Source organism: Rhineura floridana, chromosome 6 (genome assembly GCF_030035675.1).
Source record: "Rhineura floridana isolate rRhiFlo1 chromosome 6, rRhiFlo1.hap2, whole genome shotgun sequence".
Lineage (NCBI taxonomy): Eukaryota > Metazoa > Chordata > Lepidosauria > Squamata > Rhineuridae > Rhineura > Rhineura floridana.
The window spans coordinates 40,601,095-40,619,867 of record NC_084485.1 but is presented as its reverse complement, the minus strand read 5'-3'; the positions used below and the strand labels follow the sequence as shown (position 1 = coordinate 40,619,867).

The 18,773-nt window shown below is 39.1% G+C and overlaps 1 protein-coding gene across 21 annotated transcripts in view; it reads right to left on the bottom strand.

Moving 5' to 3' along the window:
• The window catches only part of PTPRT (protein tyrosine phosphatase receptor type T), a 977,341-nt gene that overhangs the window by 705,638 nt on the left and 252,930 nt on the right, over nucleotides 1-18,773 (bottom strand). For all 21 annotated transcript variants that reach the window (XM_061631522.1, XM_061631524.1, XM_061631514.1 and 18 more), the window contains one exon: nucleotides 14,055-14,180. In XM_061631522.1, coding sequence (XP_061487506.1) covers nucleotides 14,055-14,180 — 126 coding nt within the window. The remainder of the gene's footprint in view (nucleotides 1-14,054; nucleotides 14,181-18,773) is intronic.

Genomic DNA, 18,773 nt, shown 5'->3' with positions numbered 1-18,773 from the left:
CATCCTCCTCCCCGATGAATTCTACAAGGGCAACACTGAGACTAAGGAGGAAAAAGCTGATAGGCAGTCCCACTCAATGAATTGCTTGTATGACAAAAGGCTGTCAAGTGATGGCTGGCTGAGGGCAGATTGGGGTTGGTAGAGCAGTGCCCCATTTGCCCTAACGGACCAGTCTCATCTGATGCTTTAAACAGCATTCTGTAGGGTCACTTTGACCCTTAGCATGTTATGTGCATAGTTTTTTGGGGAGTATTTTTCAGTCATTTCAGTAGGGGTAGAATTGCTCCCAAAAGCCTAAAACCATTTGTTTTTTTCACTATATGGTGGGGGCTGAAACAGTGTGAGAATTCAACCTCATCATGGTCGAGACTTCCTGAAGCACAGAGTTGTGGCAGACTGACACAAAAGTGTTATGATTTTTCCCCAGTGCTGTCAGGATGTGTTTGACAGAGGGTTAGAGTTTTATTTTTATTTCATTTCATTTTAAAAAATACATCAACAGGAAGATTTCCAGTCACCATCCCCCTGCGTCATATGTATGCTGGCCAGTAGTCAATAGGAATTACAGAATAAATAAGGTAGTTACTGCAACACAGAGTAGGATCATTAATACCTTTGAGAAAGTGCCCATTGCTTCACACCTTTTCCATAACAACAATATAGGGATGTGCTAGAATTCTGACTAATTTGGTTTGGTACTGAGTTTTCCATCAATTCTCTTATTCTCAATTGCTGAGGATCAGATTTTAATGTAGCGAATTTCTGTGCCTATTTGTGAAAAAGGACTTTTTAAAAAAACTGCCTCCATATACGTAAGAATGATAGTTTATCAATATTTCCTTTTGAAATACCAATATTTTCTTTAACATATTAATATATTTAAAGAAAATATGCATATTTCCTTTTAAAGTATTGATATTGATATTTTTCTGAGTGAAAAAAGCCCCATAGATTGGTAAAAGTAGCAGCTAGCAAATAAAGAACAAGCTCGATATGTCAGAATGTTAGATCGACGGAATGCTTTTGAACTGGCACCAGCCAATGGATCCCATCCCTGTAACACCCGAAGAACATAAGAACCCTGATGGATCAGGCCAGTGCCTCATCTAGTCCAGCATCCTGTTCTTGGAGTGGCCAACCAGATGCTCACGGGAAGCCCACAAGCAGACCTGAATGCAAGAGCACTCTCCCCTCTTGCAGTTTCCAGCAACTGGTATTCAAAAGCATACTGCCTTTGGGAGAAGAGGAATAATAATTAGCCATGATAAATATGTAGGATGTCTGTCCAAAAACAGTTTACCAACTCCCTGAACACCAGATTACGGGAGCAACAAAAAGAGGCCCAGGAGGGAGGCTAATTGCCTAAGATGCTGTTTGTAAGCTTCCAAGAGGCCACAGCTAGAAGCAGGACCGGTCTTTGGTCTGATCCAGCAGAGCTTCTTATGCTTCCCTGGAATGTCTGCTGAAGCTTGTAAGCCCTCTAGGGTAATGACTGTGTCACTTCTGCATTGCATACTGCACTGAGCAGATTGTTAGTACTAAAACCATGTTTAGTGGTAGCAGCAGAACGGAAAAGTTAATAGCCAACATTATTGAAGGTCATCTTCATAAAACTCCTGTTAAACAGCAAATGTTGTGTTGGTTTTGTATTCATAGGACACCCTTACAAAATGATATCAAAGCAATTACACCAATCACGTTAGCCCTGTTTAGGCTTCCAGTGCAGTTAATTAGTTAATGCCTATGACACACTTTGAACATATAAAATATGAAAATTTGCTGTTGCTATAAAAAGTGATTGGCAGATTTCTCTGGGGTACTTGCAATGCTAAATACATCCTGACTTCTCTTGCACAAAGTGTATTTCTGCCCGCTTGCCCACAAGATATTTTTATTTGTTTCATTATAGAGGTTTGCTTTTAAAAACTGAGGCCTTTGGGCATATCTGGGTCAGTATGAGTGAACTAACCCACATTCTGTAGGATCCAGAACCACACTGGTTAGCATCTAGGGCCATGCACTGCTAAAGAAAATAAACCTATGGCAAACTGCTGAAGAAGGATGAGTAGGAAGCAATAGCTAAGAGTAGCTATATGTGTGCCCTGGACTTCAGGAAAGCTGATTTTAATAAACTCAGAACAATGGTAAGTAAGGTTCTGTGGAAGCCACCCTAATGAGAAAAGGAGTCCAAGATGGGTGGGAGTTTCTAAAAAAGGAAATTCTAAAGGCACAACGGCAAAAACGTCTGTAAAGGAAAAAAGGAAGACAGCAGAAGAAGCCAATGAGGCTTCACAGAAAGCTTAGTGATGACCTGAAAACAAAAAAGGACACATACAGGAAGTGGAAGGAAGGCCAGACTACAAAGAAAGAGTATAGACAGCTAGCACGGAGTTGCAGGGATGGTGTCAGGAAGGCTAAAGCTGAGAATGAGCTGAGGTTAGAGAGAGATGCCAAAAGCAATAAAAAAAGCTTTCTTTAGGTACTTCCATAGTAAAAGAGAGAGAAAAGGAAGGGTGGTACAGCTAATCTGTGAGGATGGTAAAATGATAACAGATGACAAAGAAAGGCAAAAGTGCTCAATTCCTACTTTGGCTCAGTCTTCTCCCAAAAGAGGGTCTATGACCCTTCTGGGAGGGGCAGAATTGCAGCTTGAGATCGATAGAGAAATTGTCAAAGAATACCTAATAACTTTGTTCAAATCTGTAGGGCCCAATAAACTGCATCCCAGAGCACTGAAGGAACTGGCTGAAGAACTCTCTGAACCACTGTCTATTATCTTTGTGAAATCATGTAGGATGGGAGAAGTGCCAGATAACTGGACGAGGGCTAACGTTGTCAAGGGCAAAAAGAAGGAACCTGGGAACTACAGACCAGTCAGCCTGGCATCGATCCCTAGGAAAATTCTGAAGCAGATTCTGAAGCGGTCCATCTGCAAGCACCTTGAAAACCATCCAGTGATTACTAGAAACCAACATAGATTTATCTAGAACAAATCCTGCCAAACTAATCTGGCTACAGAATTGTACTCAAAGAGTGCTTATCAATGGTTCCTTCTCAAACTGGGGGGAGGTAACAAGCAGGATACCAAGGATAAAGGGGATCCCAGGGAATGCAGTAATTATCGAACTATTGCCTTAATATCCCATGCAAGTAAAGTAATGCTCAAGATTCTACAACAAAGGCTCTTACCATATATGGAGCGAGAAATGCCAGACGTCCAAGCTGGATTTAGAAAGGGAGGAGGTACCAGAGATCATATCGCAGACATGCGTTGGATAATGGAACGGACCAAGGCATATCAGAAGGAAATAACCTTATGCTTTATAGATAACAGCAAGCCTTTGATTGTGTAGATCATGAAAAACTATGGAATGCCGTAAAAGAAATGGGGTTGCCACAGCAACTGATTGTCCTGATGTGCAACTGTACTCTGAACAAGAGACTACTGTAAGGACAGAATATGGAGAAACCAATTGGTTCCCAATAGGAAAGGGTGTGAGACAGAGGTGTATTTTATCACCCTATTTGTTTAATCTATACGCAGAACATATCATACGGAAAGCAGGATTGGACCAAGATGAAGGAGCTGTGAAAACTGGAGGGAGAAATATCAATAATTTAAGATATGCAGATGATACCGTACTACTAGCTGAAACCAGTTATGACTGGAAACGAAAGCTGATGAAAGTTAAAGAGGAAAGCACAAAAGCAGAACTGCAGCTGAGTGTCAAGAAGACCAAAGTAATGACAACAGAAGACTTATGTAACTTTACAGTTGACAACGAGGACATTGAACTTGTCAAGGTTTATCAATATCACTACACAGTCATTAACCAAAATGGAGACAATAGTCAAGAAATGAGAAGAAGGCTAGGACTGGGGAGGGCAGCTATGAGAGACTAGAAAAGGTCCTCAATCACTGAACAGGATCATTCAGACCATGGTATTCCCAATCTCTACGTATGGATGAGAAAGTTGGACAGAGAAAAAAGAGGATAAGAGAAAAATCAACTCATTTGAAATGTGGTGTTGGAGGAGAGCTTTGCGCATACCATGGACTGCAAAAACGATGAATAATTGGGTGTTAGAACAAATTAAACCAGAACTATCACTATTTATTTATTTATTTATTTATTATTTGATTTATATCCTGTCCTTCCTCCCAGCAAAAGCCCACTAGAAGCTAAAATGATGAAACTGAGATTATCATACTTTGGACACATCATGAGAAGACATGATTCACTAGAAAAGACAATAATGCTGGGAAAAACAGAAGGGAGTAGAAAAAGAGGAAGGCCAAACAAGAGATGGTTTGATTCCATAAAGGAAGCTACAGACCTGAACTTACAAGATCTGAACAAAGTGGTCACGACAGATGCTATTGGAGGTTGCTGATTCATAGAGTCGCAATGGACTTGAAGGCACATAACAAATTTCTTGAAAGACAGAAACAAAATTCAAAGTGATCTTGATAGGCTGGAGCATTGGGATGAAAACAGAATTAAATTTAACAGGGATAAGTGCAAAGTTTTACACTTAGTAAAAAAAAAACCCCAAATACACAGTTATAAGATGGGAGATACTTGGCTCAGCATACTACATGCAAGGAGGATCTTGAGATTGTTGTTGACTGCAAGCTGAATATGAGCCAACAATGTGATATGGCTGCAAAAAAGGCAAATGCTATTTTAGGCTGCATTAATAAAAGTATAGTTTCCAAATCATGTGAAGTAAATCAGTTTCCAAATCAGTTCTGAACACCACACTTTAAGAAGGATTGAAACAAACTAGAATGGGTTCAGAGGAGGACAAGGAGGATGATCAGGGGACTGGAAACAAAGTCCTATGAGGAGAGACTGAAAGAGCTGGGAATGTTTAGCCTTGAGAAGAGAAGAAAGGGGTGATATGATAGCACTGTTCAAGTACTTGAAAGGTAGTCACACAGAGGAGGGTCAGGATCTCTTCTCGATCATCCCAGAGTACAGGACACAAAATAATGGGTTCAATTTACAGTAAGCCGGATTTCAACTGAACATTAGGAAAACTTTCCTAACTGTTACAGCGGTATGACAATGGAACCAATTACCTAGAGAAGTGGTAGCCTCTCCAACACTGGAGGCATTCAAGAGACAGCTGGATAGCTATCTGTCAGGTATGCTTTAATTTCATTCCTGCTTTGAGCAGGGGGTTGAACTCAATGGCCTTATAGGCCCCTTCCAACACTATGAGTCTGAAATTATCGTGTATAAAGAAGAGATGTGTTCACAGAGTTTTATACACACATCAACTTATTTTTGTTTTGAACTCTGTGCTTATCCTCCATAGATAGCACATGTGTTAGCAGTGAGGGCTATAAAATTAGAGGAACCGATTTTCCATACACACTATAAATTTTCATTAATGCAACCTGTCTGACTGAATGTAAAAAGTAACACTTGCAAACACGAAAACACAAATATTGTCAGGAATATACTTAGGTGTCTTGGAATAACTGGGTTACTGTACTCCTAATCATGGTGTTTTATTTATTTTAATTTTTATATTTTTACAACAACATCATCAACAACAATTCAATCTGCATCCCATAAATAACCATCAATATTATGTCCTCCTGCTGTCTGCATGTTTTAGGGTGGCTTAAAAAATAATGTGTAGCAGATAAAACAGGGACATCAGATTAATTAGTATTAGTATTGTCTTTATACCCCACCATTTTTCCAAAACTGGACTCATGGCGGCTTCCAGATAAAAAATACATATATAATTAAAAATATACAAAGTCTACATTAAAATAAGATTGAACTATTTCCAATATTAAAACCATACACACATATAGCTAAAACAGTTCAAACTAGTTTAAAAATGATATAATAAACATTAGCAATGCAGGATCCTTCACGCCCTATCCTTAGCCTTCAGTTCCAAAGGCTTGTTGGAATAGGAAGGTATTTGCTTGTCGGCGGAAGGACTGCAAAGAGATTAAATATATATATATATTAAAAAAACCCAAACAGGAAGGGTATTGCCATACAGCAACACATCGTAAGAGAGGGGACCAACCAAGCCTCCCAGAGCAAAGAGTTCCTTGATTTATGTGAAGCCACAGAGAAGCCCCTTTCTGTCAGTTTATATGCTACCTTTCCACTAGCTTTGTTGAAGTGTGAATGCCTCCTCTACACCTCAGTCCAAGGTGTGTGAATCAGGTTAATTTGTTGAGGAAATCAGACCCAATGAATTCCTCCCCCATCCCTACCAGAAAGGGCCATAACACACACATACACTCTGAGGAGTCTACTTCCAATGCCATCACCATTCCACGTAGGGTTGGGATTGGTTGGCTGGTGCCAGTTCGAAAGCATTCCATCGACCTAACAGGCTGGCACTGGTTTGAGTTTGCTCAGTATCCTCTCCACTGCTTTTACTGTTCCATGTTTTTTTCTGCTCTGAAAAATATATTGCTATTAATATATCAATATTATATATTGATATTAATATAATATCTTAAAAGATTTTTTTTAATTTTTTAAAAAAATCCTTTAAAATTGATTTGTGAAGAAAAAATATCAATATTTTAAATAGAAATATTGATAAATTGTAATTCTTACAATCAATGTTTTAGAGGCGGATCTTTTAAATTATAAAAATAATTTTTCGGTACCAAATCGCAATCGAGTGGAATTCTAGCATATCTAATACCACAGTCACCTCCATATCATCACAGTCAAAGATTCCTAAAGCAAGCAGAACGACTTTAATGGTGGTAGCCCAATTCACTGTGGAGGCAGAGCCAACAGCCCTAATTATTTATTTATTAATTATTTGATTTATATCCCGCCTTTCCTCCCAGTAGGAGCCCAGGGCAGCAAACAAAAGCACTAAAAACAGCCTTAAAATATATTACAACAAAACATTTTTAAAAGCATTTTTTTAAAAAAGCGTAAGGCTTAGTCAGAATTTGCTAATTGTTGGAGCAACATTCAATTTTAACCTGAATAGCTTCCAGCCTCAATTACACTTGGAGCTCTCCCTGGTGTTATCTACTTCCCTGTTCTGCTTACCTGAAGCCTAGCTTCCTGCTTTGTCTGACCACACACGTTGGAACCCAACTCCTGTCCGCTTCACCTGACCTGACTCTGCTCACCGGATTCTATATGGATTTGGCACTTCTGGGACAAAAGTGCATCTATGCCCCACATGGTCTAGACCTCTCCCCCAGCCTAAAACAGAACATTAAAACACCTTGGTCAGAACTGAGTAATAATGCAATCTTTTTAATCTATATAACAATACCCCTGCCACCCCCAAACCTGATACATACAGACACTAAAGCTATGTCAAACATTTAGGAGAAAAATCTTCAGACAGCGGTCCCCCTTTGAAAAGATAATTTACTAACTCACCCACACTAAGTCATTCATTGGTTGCTAGTTAATATCAGATTGGTGCATGAGTAAAGAAGTGACCTCCCCTCACACATGACCTGAATGAAAGGGAAAGCGTGTAGAAAGGTCCGTGAGTAATATATGAAAAAATGGAAATGGACTGCCTTCAAGTCGATTCTGACTTATGGCAACACTGTGCATAGGGTTTTCATGGTAAGCGGTATTCAGAGGTGGTTTTACCATTGCCTTCCTCTGAGGCTGAGAGGCAGTGACTAGCCCAAGGTCACCCAGTGAGTATATGAAGGGGGCTTAGAGATCAGTTCCACACACCGTCTTCCTTTTACATGCAAAGAATCAGAGTCGCTGTTCTCCAGCTGCCACTCCTTAGTCCCTGAACTGGTTCTTTGAGATTTTAAGTCTATGTTTTAAAATAAGGCCATGGGTATCTCACAGTGAACAGAGGGGTATGTAGGAAAGTGCCTTATACTGAATCAGACTATTGGTCCATCGAGCTTAGTACTGTCCACACTGACTGACAGCAGCCCTCCAGGGTTTCAGACAGGACTCTCTCCCAGCCCTACCCGGAGATGCCAGGGATTGAACCTGGGACCTTCTGCATGCAAAGCAGATTCTCTACCACTGCTATGGCCCCCATGTAATGATAGAACGTTCACACAAATCAACCAGGACAAAGCAAACAAGAATGAACTAAAGTTCCATTAGCCTCCAAGAACTAGTTTTACAAATGCCATTAATAGAACATTCATTCAAAAGGAAGGTAAGTGGAGAGGAAATCAATATTTGCTTCTTAATCTTCTAATTAAGTTGTTGCTTGTTTCCAGTCCTGAGAAACCTATTATAAAAACTATTTGCTTGTAATGATCTATAACAAATTGACAAAAAAATGTGGATTGCAATGGAAATAGTTGAAATTGTTCTTGATTTTCTGTGATTCAACAAATAAAAAGAGAAAAAATGTACTAATAAGGGACCTTTAAGTGCCTCCTGACAAAAAAAAGCCCACTGTGAACCATTGATACCTGAGAACATTATATCCGAGAACAAGGATTTCTGGGTGCTCAGAGGCATTTAGAAAGGCCGTAACCAGATCATACAATATATGACATCCATGCTTAAGAACATGCCTGTAAAACACAATTACATTAAATCTACTGCTAATTTTTCACATTCAGATACTTAAAAAAGAATATTCTGCACTGAGCTGGAAAAGCTCATTAAGTCTAAAACCCAGAACCAAAAATTATAGTCAAACACTTTAGCTATTTACCTCAGTGTTCCTCTTAATATCTCCTGACATGGTTCCTAACATCTTAGCCTCCGATCAGTGTGAACTGATGTGGGGAAGACCCAGGCAATTCTTTTTCACCCAAGCAGTAGAGTAATTAGATCTTTTCCCAGCAATGCAATTCCCATGCAGTTGGAGTATCTAAATAGCCCTTGAACCTATTTAGAATAGGACTATGTAATACTAGGTAACATGCATACAGATTCATTACTAAACTGACAACTAGTTGAAGAGTTATGCTAATACGAATGAAGATTCCCTGCAGAATTGATTGTTTATTTATTTGGATATACCTGACAAATTAATCAGTTCAAAAAAGGCAAAATAAAGATAATGCCTGAGATGTGCCAAACTGAAGCGTGTGTGTGTAAATAATGGGTAATTTATAGTGCTGGATATTATGAAGAGCCAATGTGCTGTAGTGATCAGAGCAGGGGTCACCAACCCAGTGCCTACAGGTACCATGACACCCATGAAGGCCTTCACTGGAACCACAGAGCCCCAGACTCTGAACTTTATTTTTTTAAAAAAAATAAGCCTCTAGCCCTCCTAGAAAGAAAGTCATGAAACAAAATGTGCAGGTACCCTTCTAAGCAATTTCTGCGAAATTAAGCAGCCTGGTTGCTCCAGCCTGTCAGTGTTTTTAGCCAATGGGTGAGTACAGTGTGTCATGGGCCCCAGGAGGCCTTCACCTGCAGAGCGCAGTGATCAACTGGGTATACAAGGGATAAGACGGTCTTTAAGGTATCCTGGTACCAAGCTGTATAGGGCCTTGTACACCAAAACTAGAACCTTGGACTTAGTCCGGTAACTAATAGAGAGCCAGTGCAATTCTTTCAGTAACAGAAGTTATCTGTTCTTTGTGTCAATGAAACTGGTCAAGATGCTCAAGTATGACTGATGATGTCCCAGACAACTCTGCTGAATTCATACTTAGACTCCCTGGTGTGTTTTTCTCCATTATGTTTAATGTGAAATCTCAGCTTAGATCATTTCATAGATCAGCTTACCAATTACACCGAACTCTGTATCTCTACACAGCATAACTTTAGATGACTACACAAGCTAGGGTGTTCTCACAGCAATTAGACACACCCGTTGAAACCCCTTAAATAGGCTCAGGATGGGCATTCTATTTGTGTGTGGAGCGTTTCTCTGAATGGGACTAGGCTAGCCATTTGGCACCCCTATAAAGAGGTCAAAAAGCTGGCACCATCTGCGAGAGCCTGCTTATCTGCCTCTGCATCCTTGGAAACGATGATGGTGGCATTTCATTGAGACACCTAAGACACCACTTCTGGTTGAGCCTCCGATCCCTCCTTCTTGAGATGTGGTGCAAACAGCAGCTCGGGCAACAAGAGAGGGCTACAGGGAGGAAAAGGGGTTGGCTCATTATCAGACAGCATTTCTTGAGCTGTAACTGGAACAAGGGGGTGGAGATGTCACTGTCAAAAGTGCTGAAGCCTTCTCCTGTTTCAGTCCTGCTGCACTCCATTGGCCCCTTCCCCAGGATCCAAGACTTCCTCCTCCTCATGATTACTCCAGAAACACTCTGTGGGGCCCATGGTAAAGTGTCCTGAGATGACAGGCAAAAGTAGCTCTGAATTGCTTAATGTTTTAGCTGGACAAATGAAATTACTAGATATATATTTTAAAAGTTGGCCAAAATTGAAAAGGCATAACAATTTACCATATAAATTGAAACACAGTGCCAATTTCTACAGTTTATGCATCACTTTCTACAAGTACTATTGTTTTGCAGAATAGATTGTTTAGAGAAATGAAAACATAAATCTATGACTGATTTACTGCATGAAGGCTCTTTGCATATAAACTGCCAGGAAAGATTATTTAACTTTTTTCAAAAATTAAAAAAGGGTTCCTTAAGGATACATCTTGCAGATTTAAGGAGACAGTAACAGTTAGGTACCTTGGATCCAGAACATACTTAATCTGAACTATCATCTTATATCTATGAGGAAGTTCACCTATGTGGTTTCTGAGACATGGACAGAAAGTGTTAATTACAGCTGTGCCAAACAATTGGGGTTGTATCCAGTGAATTTGTTCCATTAGTGCAAGAACTTCCATCTGCACAACAGGACTTCATCTTCATCTCCTCTCCCCGCATGCCCAACATGTCCTCCCAAATTCTCTGGCAGCTTTGGCAAACATGTAGAGAGGAAAAGAAAAAGATGTCCCATTGTGCAGATGGAAGTCCTTGCACTAACAGGATGATTTTGTTGGATACAATCCTTTGATATATAAAGAGGTAGGTTAGAAATTTTTCTTTTATTGGTAACTCTTTTTTTTCTTAAACATTTACTTGGTGTTATTTTTCCCATTGCATGGACTCTCTCACAATATCAGAGGAGTCCGTATTTCAAAGGTGTAAAATCGCATAGATATACTAGCCAGTGGACTCACTGACACATACAAACCAGTCACTTGGTCATTTTTTAAATGGGGCTGTGCACTAGTAGGTTCTATCTGAAAATGACTATAGTCTGATACATCATCAACAGCCATATCCAATGTCAAACTGTGAGTGGGATGACATTGTGTAACAATACACAACACTGCAATATCACTAATCTTGAGAAAATAAAATCACACATTCTATGCAGCAAATCAGATGCCGTCCAGTAAACAGGCTTGAATGCAGGGCTATGCAGTACAAACATTAGCTCAAAAATTATTATTTATTGGAGCATTTCTTTTTTGAAAAAAAAATGTGCAAGAAGGGGGGCACAGGGGAGGATTACAGGAAATATAGGAGCAACTCAAGAATGCACAATTAATGTCAGCACAACCTTAATGGTGTTCTCATTAAGTGAGGTTTATTATTATTTATTATTTAATATAGCACCATGAATGTGCATGTACTCTCTAGAATAACATAAAACAAGAGAGCAAAATGTACCAGCTAGAACATGAACTTCAAGCCATGAGATATCATCCATGAACTAACAAAGAAGAGGCAGATTGTACACAATTTCCCTTCCAGTGTGTCTTGCAACCTGATCTGACAGACTTTCAGCAGCTAGAAGTGCTTTGGATATGGCATGCCAACAGCCATGAGAGAACAATGACAGAAAGTGTATTGTTGCAGTAGCAACATTCACAGTGGCATTATGTTGGTGTCACAGGGAGATGTGTCAGCAGACTGGACTGAAGTGACAAGGAAATCTCTCTCTCTCTCTCTCCCCCTCTCCTCCCCCCCTCTCTCCAAAGTAGACCAAAAGAGAGAACAGCTTGTTTTTTTTTCAATTCCTAAGGCTCAGGGCAGGTCATAATTTCTCACCATTTTAGGATTAAGCCATTTTTTTAAAAAAAAATAAACAAACTGTACTTAAAACTCATATCCATTAAGAATGTACCTGTGATGTCCTCCAAAACTCAGTAACGGCATCGGCAAGCCTCCAACACAAAAAGGGACAACTATGAATGACTATCATACCAGTTTAAATCACAAACGTCCATATTGCAAAAGTCAACCCGAATGAAAATCAATGTTACTTTGAGGGAGAGGGGGAATGCTGACTGATTCGCACTGGGGTGGTAAGCATGCGTTTGAACTGTTACAGCACAAAACCACCAACAAAGTCAATTACAGCCCTATAGGAGAAAGGGGAAAGAGTCAAGAGAAAGGTGATATGCACCACATTCAATTAAATTAAAGTTGGCTGAAGTCTGTGCCTCTCAAGATTAAGCCAAAGACTTGTCAAACATAGATTACACGTTTGAGTGTTAATCTGAATGTCATAATTTATTTCAGATGCACATATTTTATTGTGCAAGTATATGGAAACAAATTGTGTTCTTCCTCCATAGTCAGAGGCAGCATGTTTCCGAATGCCAGTTGCTGGAAACTGCAGGATAGCAGAGTACTGGTCTTGCTTGTGGGCTTCCCATAGGCATCTGGCTGGCAACTGTGATAACTGGATGCTGGACTAGATGGGACATTGCCCTGATCTAGCAGGCTCTTCTTATGTTCTTAACTATGTGAATTGGTAGAATATGTGTCTGGTTTGTTGACATCTATGGATTCAGAATTATCTGGATTTCAGTCATATCAATACACTATCAAATTAATTAATACAGTCTCACCCCCTCACAATCCCTAAAGGGAATTTTTGGAAGGTCATTATCATAGAACTCTTTTAGTTCAAAGACTGACTGTGGCGCTCCGTCACCTGAAAATATTTGTCATTATGTTTTCTGGTGTAACAAATATGATGATCCAAGAGAAAAATATATTGGAACACTTTCATTTGGCTAATACTGATGATCTTTATTAGATTTTTTTATTTGTTGTCTAACCATGACAAGTTTGTTACATATCACATTGTGGATATTGCTGTGGCAACACAGAAACTGAGAGTGTGTTTTACAAAAATTAATGTGGGTAAGTATCAACCTTTAATCTTGCTTTACTCCAACAGCTGTTACTGTTAAAAAACAGCAATCAGATGTAACACAGTTTTGGTTTTGTACTAGTATTTGAGCTGAGTTTTCTAATGACCTAACTAGTTGAACAATACAAGTCATTTCTTATTTAAGCAATTTCTACCCTGCCTATCTACTATCATACTCAAAGCAGCTTGCATTAGACCTTAAAAAAATAAAGCAAAATTTACATAAATTACAATCTAGCAAACCACATAAACAGCGAATAAAAACCGGACCACTTTTTTTACTTAGAAAAGTGAAACTTCCACCATGATCAGATAAAACTAGTAAGAAACAAGTCAAGAAAAATGCTAAACTTAATTGACTGATGTTGAAAGGACATCACTGAGGAGGCTAAATGTATCTCCTTGGGGGCAGAGTTCCAAAGCTTTGGGGAGCCACTGAAAAGTCTCTTTCCATGTCACTATCAACTGTACCTCAGACATTGGCAGGACAACAAAAAGTGCCTTTCCAGAAGATCTCAGGCAGTTGGCAAGTTCATATGGAAGAAGGCAGACAATTCAGGTACCCTGATCCTAAGTCATACAGGACTTTAAATTGCACTCAGAAAACCCAACTGATTGTAGGCGTGCGATTAACCTTTGCATCTAAAAAAGTGGTATCCAAACTGCTGTTTTATTGACCTCTGTAAATGAAAGAAGAAAATGAGAACCAAGACCAACATATTCTGGACAACAACAAATGTTATTGAATAACATCTCAGAATGACATTGAATGTGAAGTTGCCTAGCTATAATGCCCAAGTGTAATGTTCATGCTATTCTGTAAAATGACATGACAAGCTAACTTATTCCTGTCTCCATAAACCAACCCAGTCCCAACTTTGGAAATTATCACCCTGCGATAAATAGGTTTTTTAAGAAGCTTTCTTGCCTGGCATGCTTTTTACTCACCAGTTGGGACAGCTGGATCCATTGTCGGCTTCTCCCAGGTATTAATCTGCTCCCAAGTAAATCCATTGGTCCCCAGTGCCACGCTATAACCACAGTTACTGTAGTGTTCATCAAATGAACAACCGCCTAAGGAAAAAAGAGATGAATAAATACTTCTGTCTTAATTACTTCTGTCTAGTTATGTTACTCCTATTTAAATCAGTGCCTTTTATATAAAAAACCCTGCAAGGCAAAAATAAAATGAATTTCTGGCACATTAAATTCTTACCATTGCCTTAGGAGTATCTAGCAAAGATTTCTGAATCCTAAATGAATATTTGGAACATATGGCTTGCCTTTTTCAAATTTAATAAGCAATTGTTTCTTAGGTCACTTTTCTTAGTCACAGCTTTAAATCTTCACAATATAGAAAGTAGTGTCATATGCCACACATTAATCTGAAGATTTGTGTTCATATCTCAGTTAATGGTCCCCTAGGCATCGTGCAGTAAAACCTAATGTTCATAAAAGATCAGTCAGAGGGAAAGAGGCAACTCCATCTTTGAATAAGCAGTACGTTAAAGTTTGAAACTCCCTTGACACTTTAGTTTCCCTTTGAAGTGCAAAAAAAAAAATGTCAGTTACACATTTCCCCAGTTTTGTGTGCCTTCCTGTGCTAGTTTTTGTGCATGAAAGTCCAAATGTATATTTAGCAATGTTAGCAAAAGGCTGCATTAATTTTCAATAATATACACAAACACACATAAACAATTTCAAATGAGTTTTGCATTAAAACAAAACAGAAATCCCCCTGGCATAGGTATTACCACATACAGTACTTATATTTGAAAATGAACCTGCCAGATTTTTTTTTACCTGCTTAACATAAAATTGTATTAGTACAATCTAAAGCAGAAACTGTGGATAAGGAGTGCACACCAGCCACAAAACTCAGCTTGTATCTGTAGCCTTAGAAGCTAAGGCTGTGTCTTAGAAGGACTCTGTGTCTTTCCACTTCAGCTCGTTATTTGGGACTGAATTATATTTGTTCAAAACAAAGCTCAGTTTCCCCCATTCACTATAATGAGAAATCTAAAAACTGCTATCACTTTTTTTCCTTTTCATGCAAGTGTAGGCATAGCACCTTTTGCAAAGTAAATGACAGTTACTAAACTGTAAGGGCATACATCCAGGGGGTTTCATGTAGGGCAACAGTGAAGTTTTGTTACTTTTTAAATTTTATTGTAAAATGTATCATGTATTTTCTTCCAGACTTGGACGCAACTCCAAAGCTTACTAAGTCCCTAATCCATTTGAGATGCCTTGTTAACACAGCTATCCAACTCAGAAATGTGAGAATCTTCCTTGAATCACCGCAATTCACCACAATATTCAGAGTAAACACAGAGCCCAATGCATGCCATTAGGCAGTGTTACATATTGAAGAGTGGGCACAAACCTAATGAATTTGTGGCTGAGGTGAGTCTGGAACCTATTCTTCCAGGTCACCCTCACAGTAACCATGCTAAATGAGCTCTGATTCATCTCCCAGACCCATAGCATACACACAAGGCTGCTTCATTAACCAGATTCCCAAGTGATCAGTTGACAGTATGTTGCTACTGAAGAGAAGATGATTTTCCAAACAGGGGACGGCATACCCTGGCCATGAGCAGTTGATGACACAAGTACCCATGCAGAGGTGTTTTGCTCAACATTAGGCTTCATGGGGTGCATGGAAGAAATGGGAAAGGGCTACAAGCTCAGTGGTAGAGCATCTGCCTTGCATGCAGAAGGTCCCAAACTCAATCCCCATTATATCCAGGTAGGGCTGGGAGAAACCCCTGCCTGAAACCCTGGGGAGCCACTACCAGTCACCGTAGGCAACATTGAAGCAGATGGAACAATGGTCTGACTCAGTATAAGGCAGCTTCCTAGGTTCTTAATATATGCTTGCTTGCTCAGGAGACCTGGGACTTTTAGTCTCTATTGAAAGGGGCTGGTTTAAGTACACAAGCAATTAATTTTGCAAGTAACCTTAGGGAGCGTTACTCTCTAGGGCAGTGGTAGCCAACACAATTTGCTTCCTCCTCACATAAGAGAGTCAAGGTGGGTTTTTTTTTCACTCTCTGGAATTAAGGACATTCTTAGGGCAAATTATTACTGAAAACACCCCTGACTTGCTATATAAACCAGATTGCCAAGTAACACTGGCAAGATGAAACAGGGCTAAATAGAGATGTTATTTGACTTCTTATTTTCATTCTTTATGTACGAGCACTGATAACATTCAGTGTAACTAGCCTGGAGTGGCTCTGCATTGGACAATAGAGTGTTAGCAGAAGGGCCCTTCAAGGTCTTTCTGTTCAGCATTCACCATCTGCTTTATTTTAAAAGCACTGTGAGGAAACAAAAGCACAACTACATGCCGATGACTTGTTCAGACTGTAACTACCTGACTTCACATCCCATATTCTTCTTCCAACTACTGGAACTAAACTAGCTCTTTTACTTCTTATGAAGATTACCCAAAGCTAGGTTGATTAAGCACTACAGATGACTTCCAAATATAGATAGGTAATTAAGCACCTTTTTACATGACCACTTCTGTAGGCTGATTTTTAGAGTTGCAACCAAATTTTAGCTAAAAGAAAATGTCAAGATCATTTTTGAGGACGCTGCTTGAATAAAACATCTGAGTGATTTGGGGAGGAATAAAAGCAACAAGAAGAGTTTTGATAAGATTCACAGAGGATAGACCACCTGAATGTTCTTCATTGATCCATGCAACCCATGATCTATGTCAATTACTTCAACCTTGGATCCTTAGTTGTTGTTAGACTTCATTTCCCATAGTTCCCAGCCAGCTTCTTCAATGGTCAGGAATGATGGGAGACATCTGCAGACCCAGGCTGAAGAAGAATGGTTTGTGAGGCTTCTACTGCTGGGCTTCCGGGCAAAGCATTCAAACAACTGCCTTACTACAGCAGGGAAAAAAGCCCCTAGTGTAACCTTGACTAGACTAGCAGCAGTGGCAGAGCAGCAGCAGGACCAAATCATACATCGTTTTATGAGAGTTTGATGGAAGATGACCCAAAAAGGATTTACAATACATAGACAGCAATCGAGGTAGAAAAGAAGGGCAGATCTCAAGGTGGAATTATTATTTTTTCATTTATTTGTTAAATGACATTTCTTAGTCACCATTCTCAAGAATTGTCCGATATGACTTCCACATTTTAATTGGTCTTTTAAAACTATTAAGGGGGGAGGAGGAAAAAGAAAACGGGAAGAGGAAGAGGGGGAACAACCGTAACCAAACCAAAACTGTGGGGGGACTGAGAACCATCAGCTCACATTAACAATAAAATAACTATTAAAACATCCATTTGAATGGCATATGTTAAGCTATATGTGTAAACTAATATGAATGTATTGATGGCTATTGCACTTTTAAAGTGAATTTACAGAAATATAAAAATATATAAAATAAATATAAAATATATGACATTTAAAACCAAACAAGAATGAATCCACATATGGAAGAACTATTGCCAGGATAGGGAAACTGAAGTACACATGCAAAGGTTATTTTATCAACAATATTAGATAAAGCAAAATGAGATTTCTCATGACCAGGTAAAACAATGTTGTGATTGTCAGGATCTGAGATGAGGAGTGCAAGGTGTTTTAGGTTTTTTTAATGGTTTAATATATAAAGAGGGTCAGATTATATCTATAGAAACGTTTGTGCCTTTCATGTAAATATTCAGAAACTCATAAGCATTGTCCAATCTGCTTGCAAACAGCTAATGCACTGTTAAAATAATTGCTTGTCAATTGGATTTCGAAGAACTCGGCGTATACAAAGTCTCACCTTGGATATTTCCCCAAAGGTGAGTTCCCCTGCTGAGTTCCCTAGGGTGTAAATTGTTTTAATAATGTAATTAAACACTACTACAACAGGCCAACATTAATTGCTTGTCAATATCACAATGTAAACCAAGTAAACAGAAATAATATAAAGGGCATTTTTATCTCATGAAGCAAATAGCTGCACCAAATATGGAAGAACATTCAAATTTTAATTGGGGCTAATAAGGAATTACACTGGTATCTGGGAATTTAGACACATTCAGAGGATTAACAGATTTTAAAAGGAATCAATAAAGAAGCAGAAATATTTTATGCATATACATGGAGAAATTTCCCTCTGTTTTAGAAACTGGGAATATTACAGGAAAATTGTCGCTTTTAGGAAACAGCCCTTGAACTTGCTCAGAGAATTCTTGGACATTCTTTGTTGGATCGCCACAAGACCCATTGATCAAAGAACATCAAGATATTTGGTGCTTCATTAACCAACAGTTGATAAAATTACTGATGGCAGTATGAATGTTGCTCAACAGCAAAATGCAAACACACACACATAATTAGATGACACCACTTTACTGATATCTTGGGGGGGAACATGCTATCACTCAGGGCTTTAGTAACACAATGATAGATGCAACTTTTAAAAAAAGTTCTCTAGAAAGTGAATGCATGTAAAAAACAGCAGTCAGTCTCCAGTAGATGAAGGTTAAGAGGCTGGAAATCATAGATAAGGTCTGGAGCCAACATTTTATTGATAACCAATTGTCACAATCTTACAAAGCATACAGGAGTTCTATGTGTTGCAGCAGAACTTCCAAATCCCTCCTGTCCAAAAGCAGCTCACATGACACCTAACAAGTCATC